The 18,102-nt window shown below is 52.1% G+C and overlaps 1 protein-coding gene across 4 annotated transcripts in view; it reads right to left on the reverse strand.

The window, feature by feature from the left end:
• The window catches only part of RAD18 (RAD18 E3 ubiquitin protein ligase), a 543,966-nt gene that overhangs the window by 260,610 nt on the left and 265,254 nt on the right, over positions 1–18,102 (reverse strand). For all 4 annotated transcript variants that reach the window (XM_063941263.1, XM_063941261.1, XM_063941264.1 and 1 more), the window contains exon 8: positions 5,793–5,863. In XM_063941263.1, the coding sequence (XP_063797333.1) occupies positions 5,793–5,863 (71 nt within the window). The remainder of the gene's footprint in view (positions 1–5,792; positions 5,864–18,102) is intronic.

The following is an 18,102-nucleotide window of genomic DNA, read 5'->3' on the forward strand; positions in this document are numbered from 1 at the left end:
TGCAGGGCTCACTCACGCTCACACAGGAGCTGGCCGCCACCATGCAGGGCTCACTCACGCTCACACAGGAGCTGGCCGCCACCATGCAGGGCTCTCTCACGCTCACACAGGAGCTGGCCGCCACCATGCAGGGATCTCTCACGCTCACACAGGAGCTGGCCGCCACCATGCAGGGCTCACTCACGCTCACACAGGAGCTGGCCGCCACCATGCAGGGCTCACTCACGCTCACACAGGAGCTGGCCGCCACCATGCAGGGCTCACTCACGCTCACACAGGAGCTGGCCGCCACCATGCAGGGCTCACTCACGCTCACACAGGAGCTGGCCGCCACCATGCAGGGCTCTCTCACGCTCACACAGGAGCTGGCCGCCACCATGCAGGGCTCTCTCACGCTCACACAGGAGCTGGCCGCCACCATGCAGGGATCTCTCACGCTCACACAGGAGCTGGCCGCCACCATGCAGGGCTCACTCACACTCACACAGGAGCTGGCCGCCACCATGCAGGGCTCACTCACACTCACACAGGAGCTGGCCGCCACCATGCAGGGCTCACTCACACTCACACAGGAGCTGGCCGCCACCATGCAGGGCTCACTCACACTCACACAGGAGCTGGCCGCCACCATGCAGGGCTCACTCACACTCACACAGGAGCTGGCCGCCACCATGCAGGGCTCACTCACGCTCACACAGGAGCTGGCCGCCACCATGCAGGGCTCACTCACGCTCACACAGGAGCTGGCCGCCACCATGCAGGGCTCACTCACGCTCACACAGGAGCTGGCCGCCACCATGCAGGGCTCTCTCACGCTCACACAGGAGCTGGCCGCCACCATGCAGGGCTCACTCACGCTCACACAGGAGCTGGCCGCCACCATGCAGGGCTCACTCACACTCACACAGGAGCTGGCCGCCACCATGCAGGGCTCACTCACACTCACACAGGAGCTGGCCGCCACCATGCAGGGCTCACTCACACTCACACAGGAGCTGGCCGCCACCATGCAGGGCTCACTCACACTCACACAGGAGCTGGCCGCCACCATGCAGGGCTCACTCACACTCACACAGGAGCTGGCCGCCACCATGCAGGGCTCACTCACACTCACACAGGAGCTGGCCGCCACCATGCAGGGCTCACTCACACTCACACAGGAGCTGGCCGCCACCATGCAGGGATCTCTCACACTCACACAGGAGCTGGCCGCCACCATGCAGGGATCTCTCACACTCACACAGGAGCTGGTCGCCACCATGCAGGGATCTCTCACACTCACACAGGAGCTGGCCGCCACCATGCAGGGATCTCACACTCACACAGGAGCTGGTCGCCACCATGCAGGGATCTCTCACACTCACACACAGGAGCTGGTCGCCACCATGCAGGGATCTCTCACACTCACACAGGAGCTGGCCGCCACCATGCAGGGCTCACTCACACTCACACAGGAGCTGGCCGCCACCATGCAGGGCTCACTCACACTCACACAGGAGCTGGCCGCCACCATGCAGGGCTCACTCACACTCACACAGGAGCTGGCCGCCACCATGCAGGGCTCACTCACACTCACACAGGAGCTGGCCGCCACCATGCAGGGCTCACTCACACTCACACAGGAGCTGGCCGCCACCATGCAGGGCTCACTCACACTCACACAGGAGCTGGCCGCCACCATGCAGGGCTCACTCACACTCACACAGGAGCTGGCCGCCACCATGCAGGGCTCACTCACACTCACACAGGAGCTGGCCGCCACCATGCAGGGCTCACTCACACTCACACAGGAGCTGGCCGCCACCATGCAGGGCTCACTCACACTCACACAGGAGCTGGCCGCCACCATGCAGGGCTCACTCACACTCACACAGGAGCTGGCCGCCACCATGCAGGGCTCACTCACACTCACACAGGAGCTGGCCGCCACCATGCAGGGCTCACTCACACTCACACAGGAGCTGGCCGCCACCATGCAGGGCTCACTCACACTCACACAGGAGCTGGCCGCCACCATGCAGGGCTCACTCACACTCACACAGGAGCTGGCCGCCACCATGCAGGGCTCACTCACACTCACACAGGAGCTGGCCGCCACCATGCAGGGCTCACTCACACACACAGGAGCTGGCCGCCACCATGCAGGGCTCACTCACACTCACACAGGAGCTGGCCGCCACCATGCAGGGCTCACTCACACTCACACAGGAGCTGGCCGCCACCATGCAGGGCTCACTCACGCTCACACAGGAGCTGGCCGCCACCATGCAGGGCTCACTCACGCTCACACAGGAGCTGGCCGCCACCATGCAGGGCTCACTCACGCTCACACAGGAGCTGGCCGCCACCATGCAGGGCTCACTCACGCTCACACAGGAGCTGGCCGCCACCATGCAGGGCTCTCTCACGCTCACACAGGAGCTGGCCGCCACCATGCAGGGATCTCTCACGCTCACACAGGAGCTGGCCGCCACCATGCAGGGCTCACTCACACTCACACAGGAGCTGGCCGCCACCATGCAGGGCTCACTCACACTCACACAGGAGCTGGCCGCCACCATGCAGGGCTCACTCACGCTCACACAGGAGCTGGCCGCCACCATGCAGGGCTCACTCACGCTCACACAGGAGCTGGCCGCCACCATGCAGGGCTCTCTCACGCTCACACAGGAGCTGGCCGCCACCATGCAGGGCTCTCTCACGCTCACACAGGAGCTGGCCGCCACCATGCAGGGATCTCTCACACTCACACAGGAGCTGGCCGCCACCATGCAGGGCTCACTCACACTCACACAGGAGCTGGCCGCCACCATGCAGGGCTCACTCACACTCACACAGGAGCTGGCCGCCACCATGCAGGGCTCACTCACACTCACACAGGAGCTGGCCGCCACCATGCAGGGCTCACTCACACTCACACAGGAGCTGGCCGCCACCATGCAGGGCTCACTCACACAGGAGCTGGCCGCCACCATGCAGGGCTCACTCACACTCACACAGGAGCTGGCCGCCACCATGCAGGGCTCACTCACACTCACACAGGAGCTGGCCGCCACCATGCAGGGCTCACTCACGCTCACACAGGAGCTGGCCGCCACCATGCAGGGCTCACTCACGCTCACACAGGAGCTGGCCGCCACCATGCAGGGCTCTCTCACGCTCACACAGGAGCTGGCCGCCACCATGCAGGGCTCTCTCACGCTCACACAGGAGCTGGCTGCCACCATGCAGGGCTCACTCACGCTCACACAGGAGCTGGCCGCCACCATGCAGGGCTCACTCACACTCACACAGGAGCTGGCCGCCACCATGCAGGGCTCACTCACACTCACACAGGAGCTGGCCGCCACCATGCAGGGCTCACTCACACTCACACAGGAGCTGGCCGCCACCATGCAGGGCTCACTCACACTCACACAGGAGCTGGCCGCCACCATGCAGGGCTCACTCACACTCACACAGGAGCTGGCCGCCACCATGCAGGGATCTCTCACACTCACACAGGAGCTGGCCGCCACCATGCAGGGATCTCTCACACTCACACAGGAGCTGGCCGCCACCATGCAGGGATCTCTCACACTCACACAGGAGCTGGCCGCCACCATGCAGGGATCTCTCACACTCACACAGGAGCTGGTCGCCACCATGCAGGGATCTCTCACACTCACACAGGAGCTGGCCGCCACCATGCAGGGATCTCACACTCACACAGGAGCTGGTCGCCACCATGCAGGGATCTCTCACACTCACACACAGGAGCTGGTCGCCACCATGCAGGGATCTCTCACACTCACACAGGAGCTGGCCGCCACCATGCAGGGATCTCTCACGCTCACACAGGAGCTGGTCGCCACCATGCAGGGATCTCTCACGCTCACACAGGAGCTGGCCGCCACCATGCAGGGCTCTCTCACGCTCACACAGGAGCTGGCCGCCACCATGCAGGGATCTCTCACGCTCACACAGGAGCTGGTCGCCACAATGCAGGGATCTCTCACACAGGAGCTGGTCGCCACCATGCAGGGATCTCTCACGCTCACACAGGAGCTGGCTGCCACCATGCAGGGATCTCTCACACTCACACAGGAGCTGGCCGCCACCATGCAGGGATCTCTCACGCTCACACAGGAGCTGGCTGCCACCATGCAGGGCTCTCTCACACTCACACAGGAGCTGGTCGCCACCATGCAGGGATCTCTCACGCTCACACAGGAGCTGGCTGCCACCATGCAGGGATCTCTCACACTCACACAGGAGCTGGCCGCCACCATGCAGGGCTCACTCACACTCACACAGGAGCTGGCCGCCACCATGCAGGGCTCACTCACACTCACACAGGAGCTGGCCGCCACCATGCAGGGCTCTCTCACGCTCACACAGGAGCTGGCTGCCACCATGCAGGGCTCACTCACACTCACACAGGAGCTGGCCGCCACCATGCAGGGCTCTCTCACGCTCACACAGGAGCTGGCTGCCACCATGCAGGGCTCACTCACACTCACTCAGGAGCTGGCCGCCACCATGCAGGGATCTCTCACGCTCACACAGGAGCTGGCTGCCACCATGCAGGGATCTCTCCCACTCACACAGGAGCTGGCCGCCACCATGCAGCGACCTCTCACACTCACACAGGAGCTGGCCGCCACCATGCAGGGATCTCTCACGCTCACACAGGAGCTGGCCGCCACCATGCAGGGATCTCTCACACTCACACAGGAGCTGGTCGCCACCATGCAGGGATCTCTCACACTCACACAGGAGCTGGCCGCCACCATGCAGGGATCTCACACTCACACAGGAGCTGGTCGCCACCATGCAGGGATCTCTCACACTCACACACAGGAGCTGGTCGCCACCATGCAGGGATCTCTCACACTCACACAGGAGCTGGCCGCCACCATGCAGGGATCTCTCACGCTCACACAGGAGCTGGTCGCCACCATGCAGGGATCTCTCACGCTCACACAGGAGCTGGCCGCCACCATGCAGGGCTCTCTCACGCTCACACAGGAGCTGGCCGCCACCATGCAGGGATCTCTCACGCTCACACAGGAGCTGGTCGCCACCATGCAGGGATCTCTCACACAGGAGCTGGTCGCCACCATGCAGGGATCTCTCACGCTCACACAGGAGCTGGCTGCCACCATGCAGGGATCTCTCACACTCACACAGGAGCTGGCCGCCACCATGCAGGGATCTCTCACGCTCACACAGGAGCTGGCTGCCACCATGCAGGGCTCTCTCACACTCACACAGGAGCTGGTCGCCACCATGCAGGGATCTCTCACGCTCACACAGGAGCTGGCTGCCACCATGCAGGGATCTCTCACACTCACACAGGAGCTGGCCGCCACCATGCAGGGATCTCTCACACTCACACAGGAGCTGGCTGCCACCATGCAGGGCTCTCTCACACTCACACAGGAGCTGGCCGCCACCATGCAGGGATCTCTCACGCTCACACAGGAGCTGGTCGCCACCATGCAGGGATCTCTCACGCTCACACAGGAGCTGGTCGCCACCATGCAGGGATCTCTCACGCTCACACAGGAGCTGGTCGCCACCATGCAGGGATCTCTCACACTCACACAGGAGCTGGATGCCACCATGCAGGGCCCTCTCACACAGGAGCTGGCTGCCACCATGCAGGGCTCTCTCACACTCACACAGGAGCTGGCTGCCACCATGCAGGGCTCTCACACACTCACACAGGAGCTGGCTGCCACCATGCAGGGCTCTCTCACACTCACACAGAAGCTGGCTGCCACCATGCAGGGATCTCTTATACTCACATTCTCTTGTTTTGCATCCAGGACTGAGCGGATTTTCTCATTTTCCTCAATCTCGCTTACTATTTCTGCAGCTATTAAAACAAAGATAGTGTGTTAGTAAAAGCGCCACATAAGGAGGAAGAGCAATTCATTTCCAAGCCAACAAGTATATCTAACTGCATTATTATGGATTACTATATAAGACTGAAGTGCTCTCCAAGCTCTCTGGAAACAGCCACCCTCCTAGAACTAATACCTATAACAAAGAGTTCATTATTCTACTTATTATTTTCTACTTCGTATTAAAAGGAAAAGTGTGCGTCTCTTTAATGTAGAGACGGCCAACAGGCAACGATCAAACGAGTCTGTAAATTAGTGATACATCTCAATGTGATAAAACTGCTTTGGCATAAAGAATCAATTTGTTAATGTATCAATTACTGGGAACATAGTACTAATTATAACATTGCATAATGAGCATGAACTGGAGAGCGGATCTGGCTGCACGGACATCAGGAACGGAGACATCGCAACCAGCGCATCTCTCTCAAGCCGGGAATTCATCTTCAAAACCTAATCAGAGCTAATTTCCACATTAACCTATAAGCCTCCCCGTTCCACACACTACGCTCCACGCTTGTGGGGAAGGGGGGGCGCTCTTAAAAGGACAAGTAAGGCTAGCAATAGACAGACAAAAGAAATTAGAGACTTGACCAATCTGCCAGGCCAGCATTATGGGGGTGGCGAAGAGGGTCTCTATTCTCATACAGTCAATGTACTAAGTAGAGAGAGGCATCAGAAAACACTGTGGCATCTCTCCCTACACTTCTGCGTAGTCAATACATGAGGGGCATATGTATCAAATCTTGCAGAGAGATAAAGTGGTGAGAGATATAATAAAAACCAGCTCCTGCATGTTTGAAAAATGTCAGGAGCTGATTGGTTGGTACATACATATATCCCCCTAACTCACTGCTCTTAAGTAGTGGGCAGAGTTGTAGAAGAAAATCAAAGTTGTTAGGACGAGATAAAAGAGGAATTTCTGGAGCAGTGGGAGGAGTTACCATTTAATGACGTGAGCTAAGGCCAACAGTGTAACAGTTTTCCACGTAAGAAACTTAAGGTCCACCTCCTGTAAAGGTTCAAACCAGTCCGATTGCAGAAAACGCAATACCACGTTAAGATCCCAAGGTGCCGTTGGAGGCACAAAGGGCGGTTGGATGTGCAGAACACCCTTCAAGAATGTCTGAACCTCAGGAAGGGAAGCCAATTGTTTCTGGAAGAAAATGGACAAGGCCGAAATCTGGACATTCAAGGAGCCCAAACGTAGGCCCACATCCACACCTGAATGTAGAAAACGTCCCAGTTGAAACTCCACTGCAGGAAATTTCCTGTGTTCACACCACGAGACATACTTTTTCCAAATACGGTGGTAATGTTTAGACGTTACCCATTTCTTAGCCTGGATCAGGGATGGAATAACCTTGTTTGGAATGCCTTTCCGGGCTAAAATCTGACGCTCAACTTCCATGCCGTCAAACGTAGCCGCGGTAAGTCTTGATAGACGAACGGCCCCTGCTGCAGAAGATCCTCTCGCAGAGGTAGAGGCCACGGGTACTCCAGGAGCAACCCCAGTAGATCCGCGAACCAGGCCCTTCTTGGCCTATCTGGAGCAATGAGAATTGCTTGAACCTTTTCCCTTTTTATTCTTTTGAGAATTCTTGGGATCAGTGGAAGAGGTGGGAACACGTAAACCATCTGGTAAAGCCATGGAGTCACCAGAGCGTCCACTGCCACCGCTTGTGGGTCCCTCAACCTGGAACAATAGCGCTTTAGCTTCTTGTTGAGACGAGAAGCCATCATGTCTATCTGTGGAATCCCCCACTGACGTGTCAATGACTCGAACATCTGTGGGTGAAGGCCCCACTCTCCTGGATGGAGGTCGTGTCTGCTGAGGAAGTCCGCTTCCCAGTTGTCTACTCCTTGGAATGAAGACTGCCAACAGCGCCACCGCGTGTCTTTCTGCCCAGAGGAGAATTCTTGTTACCTCTGACATCGCAGCTCTGCTCTTCGTATCTCCCTGTCGGATTATGTACATTACAGCCATCACGTTGTCCGACTGAACCTGAATGGCTTGATCTTGAAGAAAATGCGATGCCTGAAGAAAAGCATTGTATATGGCCCTTAGTTCCAGAATGTTGATCGGAAGAATGGCTTCCAGACTAAACCATCGTCCTTGGAACTGCTCCCCCTTGGGTGACTGCTCCCCAACCTCTGAGGCTTGCGTCGGTAGTTAGCAGAATCCAATTTTGAATCCCAAACCGGCGGCCTTCGGTCAGGTGAGACGTCTGAAGCCACCACAGAAGGGAGATCCTGGCTTTTGGGGACAGACCTACCCTCTGGTGCTTGTGTAGATGCGATCCGGACCACTTGTCCAAGAGATTCAGCTAAAAGGGCCTTGCATGGAACCTTCCATACTGTAGCGCCTCGTAGGCGGCTACCATCTTCCCCAGAAGGCGAATGCAGAGATGCACCGATATCCAGGTTGGCTTTAGGACATCCCGCACCATTGACTGGATAACCAACGCCTTTTCCAATGGAAGAACTACCTTATGTGCCGCCGTATCCAGTATCATCCCCAGGAATGGAAGCCTCCATGTTGGTTCCAGGTGAGATTTTGGTAGGTTCAGAATCCACCCATGATGCCAGAGTAATCGAGTTGAGAGGGCAATGTTGTCCAACAACCTCTCCCTGGAAGGTGCTTTTATCAGCAGGTCATCCAGGTACGGAATTACGTTCACTCCCTGTTTGCGGAGGAGAAACATCATCTCTGCCATGACCTGGTGAACACCCTCGGAGCCGTGGAAAGGCCAAATTGGCAGTGCCTGGAACTGGTAATGACAGTCCTGTAGTGCAAACCGTAGATAAGCCTGATAAGGCGGCCAAATCGGAATATGAAGGTACGTATCCTTGATCTCCAGGGACACCAGGAATTCCCTCTCCTACAGACCTGAGATCACCGCTCTCAGAGACTCCAACTTGAATTTGAATACGGGTTCAGAGATTTGAGGTTGAGAATGGGCCTCACCGAACCGTCCAGTTACGGGACCACAAACAGGTTGGAGTAATAACCCTTGTTTTGTAGTTGAAGTGGAACTGGAACAATGACCTGAATCTGTACCAGTTTTTGAATTGCTGCCTGTAAGGTTAAACTTGCTTCTGGAGAAGCTGGTAAGCCGGATTTGAAGAATCTGGGAGGTGGGAGTTCCTGAAACTCCAGTCTGTATCCCTGTGTGATAAGATCTTTGACCCAGGGATCCTGGCAAGAAGTTGCCCAAACGTGACTGAAATAACGTAACCGGGCTCCCATCTGCCTGTTTTCCAGGCAGTGCGGTCCACCGTCATGCTGAAGGCTTTGAAGAAACAGTCCCTGAGGTCTGTTCCTGAGAACCTGCAGTCGCGGAATTTCTGGGTTTACTTCTATTACCCCTGAAGGCTGTAGAGGAACCCCTGGATTTGCCTTTAATTTTTGCTGTCCGAAAGGACTGCCGAGAAGCATCAGAGTAGGTTTTTTCTAGCTGGTGTTGCTGCGGAAGGAAGATATGTAGACTTAACCGCCATAGCCTTGGATATCCACTTATGAAGTTCATCTCCAAAAAGAGCCTCGCCCATGAACGGTAGGCTTTCTGGACTTTGAATCCGCAGTCCATTGTCGTAGCCACAAGCCCCTGCGTGCCGACACTGCCATGGTAGAGGTGCGCAGGTTGAGTAAGCCAACTTCCTTTAAGGCTTCCACCATAAAGTTAGCAGAATCTTGGATATGCTGCAAGAGTAAAATAATATTGTCCCTGGTTAAGGAATCCAAACCATCAATCAGATTACCTGACCATTTAGCAATGGCCCGAGTGATCCATGCACAAGCAATAGTGGGTCTCTGGGCCACCCCAGCCGACGTATATAAAGATTTGAGAGTGGGCTCAATCATGCGGTCAGCTGTGTCCTCTAAGGACGCCGCCCCGGGAACCGGTAAGACTAGCTTACGCGATAACCTGGATATAGATGCGTCCACAATTGCGGGTTTTCCTGTTTCTTCCTATCCTCCTAAGGAAAAGGAAAGGAAGAAACGACCGTTTAGGGATCTGAAATTTTTTGTCAGGTTTTACCCACGCCTCTTCAAAGAGAGTGTTTAATTCCTTTGAAGCGGGGAAAGTAGCGGAGGACTTCTTTTTAGTATTAAAATAAGATTCCTCTTCCACCTCCTCTGACTTGTCACGAATATGCAGGACAGTTCTGATAGCCTCAATGAGGGCCTGTTTTCCCTGTGACAGGACAGCATCCCCCTCACCCGCATCCACTGCACCCTCCTCTGGAGCCGACGTATCAGGATCACCTTGCATGATTTGGGCCAGAGTACACTTTTGCGGGCAAATGGCTAGGGCTGGGGGTGGAGGTATGGAAGCAGAGTCTCTATTCATCAGGTCATCCATAGACTGCCGTAAGAACTGTGTCTCCTTCTCATTATGAGACAGTTTAGTAGAAATCATACCTTTAATGGAAGCTAACCATGGGAGTTCAGCCCCACTGGACTGGGAGTAAGCACTATCCTGAGTACAGGGTAGTGAGTCCCCAGGGGATGATAGATATTCTGCTGTACAAGACACAGTCCCTGGACATGATTGGATAGGGACACCTACACACACACACAGACACTGGGTGAAAGCACAGTATATGTAGGCAGGGTCCTCAGAGAGACACGGAAGTCAGAGCCACCCACACAGCGCCCCTATAACAGTAAAACTAAGCTGGGTTGTAAGAATAAAGCACCTGAGTAGTGCTTACAGTCCCAACACTGCTCCCCCCCCCTGCACTAAGACCTCCTGGTACCGCTGAGGAGACTGGAGTCCTTGTGGAGGTGCTGCGTGTCCGTGTGAGTGCTGTCTGATCGAGCTGCAGAGGAAAATGGTGCTGGAGAGCTGTGGGATCCGCTCTGAGTGAAGCCCTGCCCCCTGTAATGGCGCGCGGCTTCCCGCATTTATTATACTGGCCCGGAGGTAAGCAGTGTGCCTAACCAGGTGAATGAACCCCTGTTAGGGTATCATAGGTGGCCCAGCGCGCCCTTCACAGCGTCACCCGCCGCAGCGTGTGTCCTGTGAGCCTCCCCGGAGCGCAGCCTGTACTCAGAACTGCGCTCCTACCCTAGTGCCGCCATTCCCGCCGGCGACCCACTAACCGGGACGCCAGCACCGTACTCACCACTCTTTTGTATTCAGGCTCTGTTAGGGGGTGGCGGCGTGCTGCAGGAGGGTACGCTGCGCCATGGTGTGGCTTGCTAATGGCTCCCTCAGGAGCTCAGTGTCCTGTCAGCAGAGAAACGGGACCATTAACTCTAAGGAAGTTGGACCGTACTCTCCCCTAAGTCTCACGAAGCAATTAGGCTGTTGCCGAAACAGCCTTGACTGAAAATAACAAACGTTGAAAATAAATGTAGAAACTCTTCAGGAGCTCTCCAAAGCGTGACCAGCTCCTCCGGGCACATTTTCTAAACTGAGTCTGGTAGGGGGGGCATAATGTGGACCCCAGTATAATCTAGGACGGAAGAGAAACTATATTTAGCTTTTGGATTTTTGAGACCCAAGTGCATGATTTTGCATTTTTGGGCATTAAACTATAATTGCCACACTCTTGACCATTCCTCTAGTCTACCTAGATCCTCAATCATTTGTTTTATCCCTCCTGGTGTGTCTACCCTGTTTTCATCAACAGTGATTCTTATGCTGATCACACATGATGCTATCTGACTTGGGTCAAGTGTGCAGCCAATATCTATTGTAACTGGATTGTACTGGAGCAATGCAGTGGTGTGAGGATTTCAGCCGCACACACAGAGACAAACTGCATATACAAGCAGGCTGCAATGGTAAAATACAATCCAAAGGCAATAAAGGATGGCTATACGCTGGGCCAAACTATACACATATGTTTGACAGTGTTTAGGGGTGGCAGTTGATGTGGCTCCCTTATTTGAATAAATGGACTACTCTACAACTGCCACTGGCAAGGAAGTCCAGGAACAGAGCATTGTGTCCTCCCCCTTTCGCGACTTGGTATCGCCGGCACCATGCATTTTTTAGGCCCGGCTGGGTGGGCTGTCTTAACTCTCCTCTGTGAGGGGGGGAATTATCTCACCCCTTTTAACCCCTTTGTGGGTCGAGTTTTGAAAAAGCCCTTCCTAGTGGGTGCCTACGTCACAAAAGGAAGCCACTGTCCAAATTTCAAGTTCCTAGACCTTATGGTTCAGTTCAGGAGATTTTGTGATGAGTCAGTGGAATTTGCTATAATATATATATATAAATATATATATATATATATATATATATATATAGTATCCAAATAATCCGGCACTCTTGTTAATATCCAACTACCTGGGTGCCATTGTCAAATATTGCATACATAGTAGAGTCCGAACAATCAAATGCTCCAGACAGGCAGCATTGTAACATGCTTGTGCTTTGAAGCTGGACCATTAAATATCTTTACATCTAGTCCTGGAGTGCCGTGCCTGTCTGGAGCATTTGATTGTTCGGACTCTACTATATATATATATATATATATATATATATATATATATATATATATATATATATAAAAGATGCCCCCAGCTTGCAAGTCAGTCTAGCGCAGAGGATTTATGACTATACACACATCAATCATGCTTAGTGGTCAATGGAGGCCATTTCAGTCTGATTCAATCAAGTTGGCCAAAAATTGTGTTCTTCTTAAGGTCTTCTCCAAGATGTAGGTATGTGTCAGGAAGTAAAATACATTCATTTCTAAAGGTGGCAGTACACACCACTATTCTGAGACAAGAGTTGGGGCATTTTACTCCTCACTGGTCTGATGTTACAGACTCTGCTGGTCCAACAAGACCACCAATGCCAGTAAACATTTTATAGGAGGGCAGCCAATGTCAGACATTTACTGTCGCTAAATTCAGTTGGCCGATGTCTGCATCCAAGCGCACCAACCGCACCTATGATGCACTGTCTGATTCTGGATAATCAGATTTGAACACGGTTGGGCAGATCGACTAGTGAATGCCTAAGCTTTAGATCATCGTGGGTTGGAATCCAGGCGGTGACTCCAGAAATCATAGATTCATCCCACAAATCCTATTAATAGTGTTTAAAGCATAAAAGTGGGTGACCAGGTCAGCTACATGAAGAGGAATGAGCAACTGAGCTAACCGTATATTCACGGAGCCGTCTCTCTCCTTGTAAAAACATTTATTATTTGTAAAAACAAAGGTACAGCACCCAACAACAGGGAGTGCGTTCCGGATGACTTTAATGAAATGAAAAGCTACAATTTCGGAAAAACATTTGCCCAGGAACCGCCTGCCTCCGCTGCGTCTAGAGAAGGGGCTATTCTGCTATTCGCTGTGTATACGGTAACTTCGGAGCAGAGTGATTGCGAGTTTATTGGATGTGAGCGAAGTACTGTTCTATAGATTAGTGCCGTGGTTGCTCAATAAAATGGCAATGCTTATCTTATTCAGTAACAGAATAAAAAGAAAGGAATACAGTATATTCCAGGCTTCCCGTGTGAGAATATATATACAAAAACACATTCAAGAAAGTTCTCAAAGGAGATCTGTCTGAGGACCTGAATGTTCTTTGCAAATGACCAATAGGCCCAAGGAGCCAGCAAGACCCACAGAAGGATGACCCCAGGGGAGCCGACATTAGTTCAGCACTTACAACCACTTATAGGTGACCTGCTTACATTGGCACGGAACATCATGTTATGGGGAAAACACAAAACAAGAAAACTGATTATGGAAAGACATTCCATGCAGACCCCAATTCTGCGAGGGGCAGCAGATTCGCTTCTGCATGGAATCTTTCACAACACCACTTATTTTTAATGCTGTTCCTGCAAGTTCTCAGACAGTTTAACATTATATTCACAAAGGCACGCAAACCTGAAATGATCCTTAATGGTTCCTGGGACATCATGTGCTGGACACAGATCTGGGTTACCACTGAGTACAAGCTAGAAGCAACATTTGCCAGCATGCTGTAATTTTTTCCAGACCCCCGACTGACCACCCCACGATATCAGACCCACGGCTCATCGCCCCATATTAGATCATGTGCACATGCTGTTGCAATCTGAGAGCATTATCACCAAGAAGTACAAAAACAATAAGACTATGCGCTCACCGAGGCCTGGACAGTGAAATAATCCAGGTGAGTGTGTCACTACGCTGTTAAAGGCTATGGAGTTAAGTAAAAGAAGAAACATTTTACATAAAACTTCTTTGAGCCAATGCAGAGCTGAACGAAAATTGGACGTAATTGCGGCCACATGCGTTCATGGAACAAAATGCAGATATTCGCAGATGAACTGCTTTGATAGCTATCATCACCATCACTGCGCACTTACACAAGCCCTAGCCTTGCTGAGAAAACGCCATCTGAAAACAGGAGCATCTACGCTTCCGTCCAACACTGCATAGCCCGTTATTGCGCGAGCATGCCCCCAGTGAGCGCTACAAGCGTGCGAACGCACTGTTACAGACCAGCTACGTCCCTGCATGCCAAGTGCAGCGGCGACTGATCTGCATACAACTCTGCAGTTCCATAGTGCTTCGTATACAGATGCAGACTCAGTTGCACACAGATGTACAAGTGTTACATATCACACTAGTGCAATCTCGTGAAGCAGTTATGTTGCATCACCTGTCTATGAAGATGCACATTTGTGCAAAATAGATGCTGCTTCGCTCGGCGCGGCTCATTCATGTCAGACATCTTGTGCTGCATGGCGTACAGAGGCTAGGTGTATGGGGACACCTCTGCATATATCTTACATCGCAATGCAAGAGATAGCGCATGCCTAGACCTTTCTTCAGGGTTATACTTATAGCAGCTCTAAGTATAACCCTGATGAAAATGCATCTTTTTTTGTGGTTTTTCTCTGTGTGACTGCAACTGTATGTGCATACAAAATGTTATGCTACAGTGTTTTCCTGGAAAACAGTAACATGGCATTTCGGATTCAGATTCAGCAGCAATTATAATATAGGAATACAATTAGAATATAGGCATACTAGGTTCAGATACAGCAGCAATTATAATATAGGAATACAATTAGAATATAGGCATACTGGGTATTGTTTTAATCAGCAGGTTCTGCTTGTGCATCGTATTGCATTACTTTGTGTCTAAGACGCATATTTGCAGAAAAAAAACTAAAAAAAGACGATCATCGCTACAGAGTCCCACCATGCAATGGCGCAACTTGAAGGCCTGTTTAGCATATCTGCAGCAAGGATGTAAGAAGACAAATCTGTGAATAGAGTACACACACTGATATTTTTTTAACATACAGTATCCCTTCTGTTCTCTAGCATGAGACAATGGGCTAAACTGCATTAGTTGCTCTAGTGTGCGGCGTCGCTCTGCACTGATTGCAGGTTTCTTCCCTATTGTGTCATCCACAACCCTGGCCATCTTGGCAACATCCCTGAAGACAGTTTTGTAATGAACTGAAACGCTGGAAACCCTGAAGCCCTCTATACTGCTTTAAGTACCAAGTGTCTGAGTACCACCTCTGCCGCTTGGTATATACACTGAGGTGCCAAAAGTCATGGGACAGCAGTATGTAAAGGTAATGACACCATACTATAATGTCTTGGAAACGGCCAGACCAGTATCAGTTGTAATCTGACATCTCGTGAGTAAGTCTGAACACCGGCTAGGCCGCTCATGGCAAGGCGACGTGAATTATCAGAGTTGGAATGTGGCATGACAGTGGTGCCACACGCATGGGACATGGGCATAACCACCCACGATGGACAGAGCAGTGGTCAACCACGAATGCTTAATGATCGTGACCAGTGGTATCTGGCCATAAATGTCCGTGGTAACAGGCAAGCAACACTGGCTCAAATCACATTCAATACAGGAGGTGTAAGACGTCTATTCAGCAGGTCAGTGCAGCGATCTTTATCTTCCATTGGATATAGGAGCAGAAGACCCACCAGAGTGTCCCTGTTGAGACTGGACACAGGGCTTCACCTAGAATTGTGATGTCGCTAATTGGACCCTGGAGGACGGGCACAGTGTGGCGTGGTACGATGAGTCACGGTTCCGGTTATTTTGGGATGATGGTAGAGTGCGAGTGTGGCAGTGAACCTCAGGTGTTACAAAGGCTGGTGGTGATTCCATAATGGTGTGGGGTGTGTTCAAATGGCATGGGTTGGATCCGCTGGTCCACCTGAACACATCATTGACCAGCAACCACTAAGCTGCAGTGCTTAGTGGTCATTTGCAGTCCTTCATGGACTTCTTGTACCCAACAACGATGGAATATTCCAGCAGTATAATAAACAGTGTCATCGGGCCCAAATTGTCCAGAATTGGTTTGAGGAGTATTCTGGAGAGTTCTGACCACGTTCGCCCCGACATAAGCACAAACTGAGCATTTATGGGACGTGGTGGAGAGGTCTATTCACACCCAAGATCCTGCACCTACGAATACCAGGGAGCCGTGGGAAGCTTTCCAGATGGCATGGATCAACATCCCCCCAGAGGTCTCCTGCCCTCGTGTGGCATCAGTGCCACGTGGAGTGACCACACTTCACCGGGCTAGAGAGGGTCCTACCGTATACACACAGACTGGGATGTATTTAGTATTTGTTTTCTTTATCATATTGCAATGCCGTCTCATCTGCCCGGGTATGGGTCGTTGGGTCGACTCAACTTAGGTCGACAGTCATTAGGTCGACCACTGAAGGTCGACATAAGCATTAGGTCAACATGTACTAGGTCGACATGGCCATTAGGTCGATATGTACTAGGTCGACAGGTGAAAAGGTTGACATGAGGTTTTTTTCTTTCTTTTTTTGGTGTCGTTTTCTTCATAAAGTGACGGGGAACCCCAATTAGTGCACCGTGCCCCCTCGCATGGCTCGCATTCGGGAAAGGTGCCTCGCTCCTCTATCGCTTTGCTTGCCACAGGTTACCGTTCCAATCGTAGTCCACGTGGATCATCAAATATGGAAAAAATAAAATAAAAAAGTGAAAAACTCATGTCGACTTTTTGACCTGTCGACCTATTACATGTCGACCTTCAGTGGTCGACCTAATGACTGTTGACCTAAGTTATGTCGACCTAACGACTGTATCCCATCTGCCCACGCCCTCCAGTTGGCACATGCTGCTCCCAAAGATTGCTCACCGTGTGGACAGAACATAACAGGGCACTTGGCAGATGTGTTGCCAGCGTCCCTGTGATTGATCTCAGAATTGCGCAGTAACTGTGCGCGTTTCTTTGTGTTACTCTTGTTTATGGATAAATGAACACGCACAGCTAGACAAAAGAAAAGGCAGATTTGGTATTTACAGCATTATATATTTAATTGCTTGTGAGACAACAGAGAATGTGGGTACGGAAACTTTCACACGGGAAGCAGCAGCTGTGTGCGCATGAAGGAAATTGCTGCCATGTTGAGCACAACCATTTGTGACAACGGTAAGAGTGATGTGTAATGGGAAGCAGGAGAGACTGTGACAAATCAGACTGCTCTGAGCTCGGACAGAACGTCCGGATCCTCCGACTATGGAATGAGTCACACTCCAATCACTGGGATCCCCTGTAACTGCGGACAAGGGATGGGTGAGATATGCCGTTCTGACGGCGCATTCCCAAAACCCTTCCCCAGGGAGATTGCTATTAAGTCAAAACCAGAAATGCTTTTCACCACCAGTGTTAAACATTTCCATCCTCATTAAAGGCACGGCAACCCTATTTATCCAATGCTCGTCTCTAGAGAGCAATATATATGGATAGACTTATTACAGTGGTCTGCCCGTCTCCTGTAAAGCTGTCACACAGCCTAGTGGCAGAGCCCATCGTTCAGTAGACTGCCTCTCTTCTGATCTCTGTCCCATAACCCCCATCTCCTCTTAGAGCCCTCCTGCCAACCTTATTTCGGTGTAATAATCCTTTCACAGTATATAGCCTGGGGCCACGGCACAGTGGTGGGTGTGACATCAGCAGCAACGCCACCTAGGGGCAGTGTGATAGAAATACTCTAGATCATCACTAGCTCTCATAGGTGTGACAGGGTTGGGTATGATACGTCAACAGTCAAAATGTCAACATGAGAATGTCGACGTTGACCTAGTCCATACTCCTCATGTAGATATTGTGAAAACGTTGTCAACACATCTTCAATGGTGGCCCTAAAGTGACTTACATGCACTAGCAGTGCCGTTACGGGTCCCAGCACCTAGCAGTGCCGTTACGGGTCCCAGCAAAGTTC

Source organism: Pseudophryne corroboree, chromosome 9 (genome assembly GCF_028390025.1).
Source record: "Pseudophryne corroboree isolate aPseCor3 chromosome 9, aPseCor3.hap2, whole genome shotgun sequence".
Classification (NCBI taxonomy): domain Eukaryota; kingdom Metazoa; phylum Chordata; class Amphibia; order Anura; family Myobatrachidae; genus Pseudophryne; species Pseudophryne corroboree.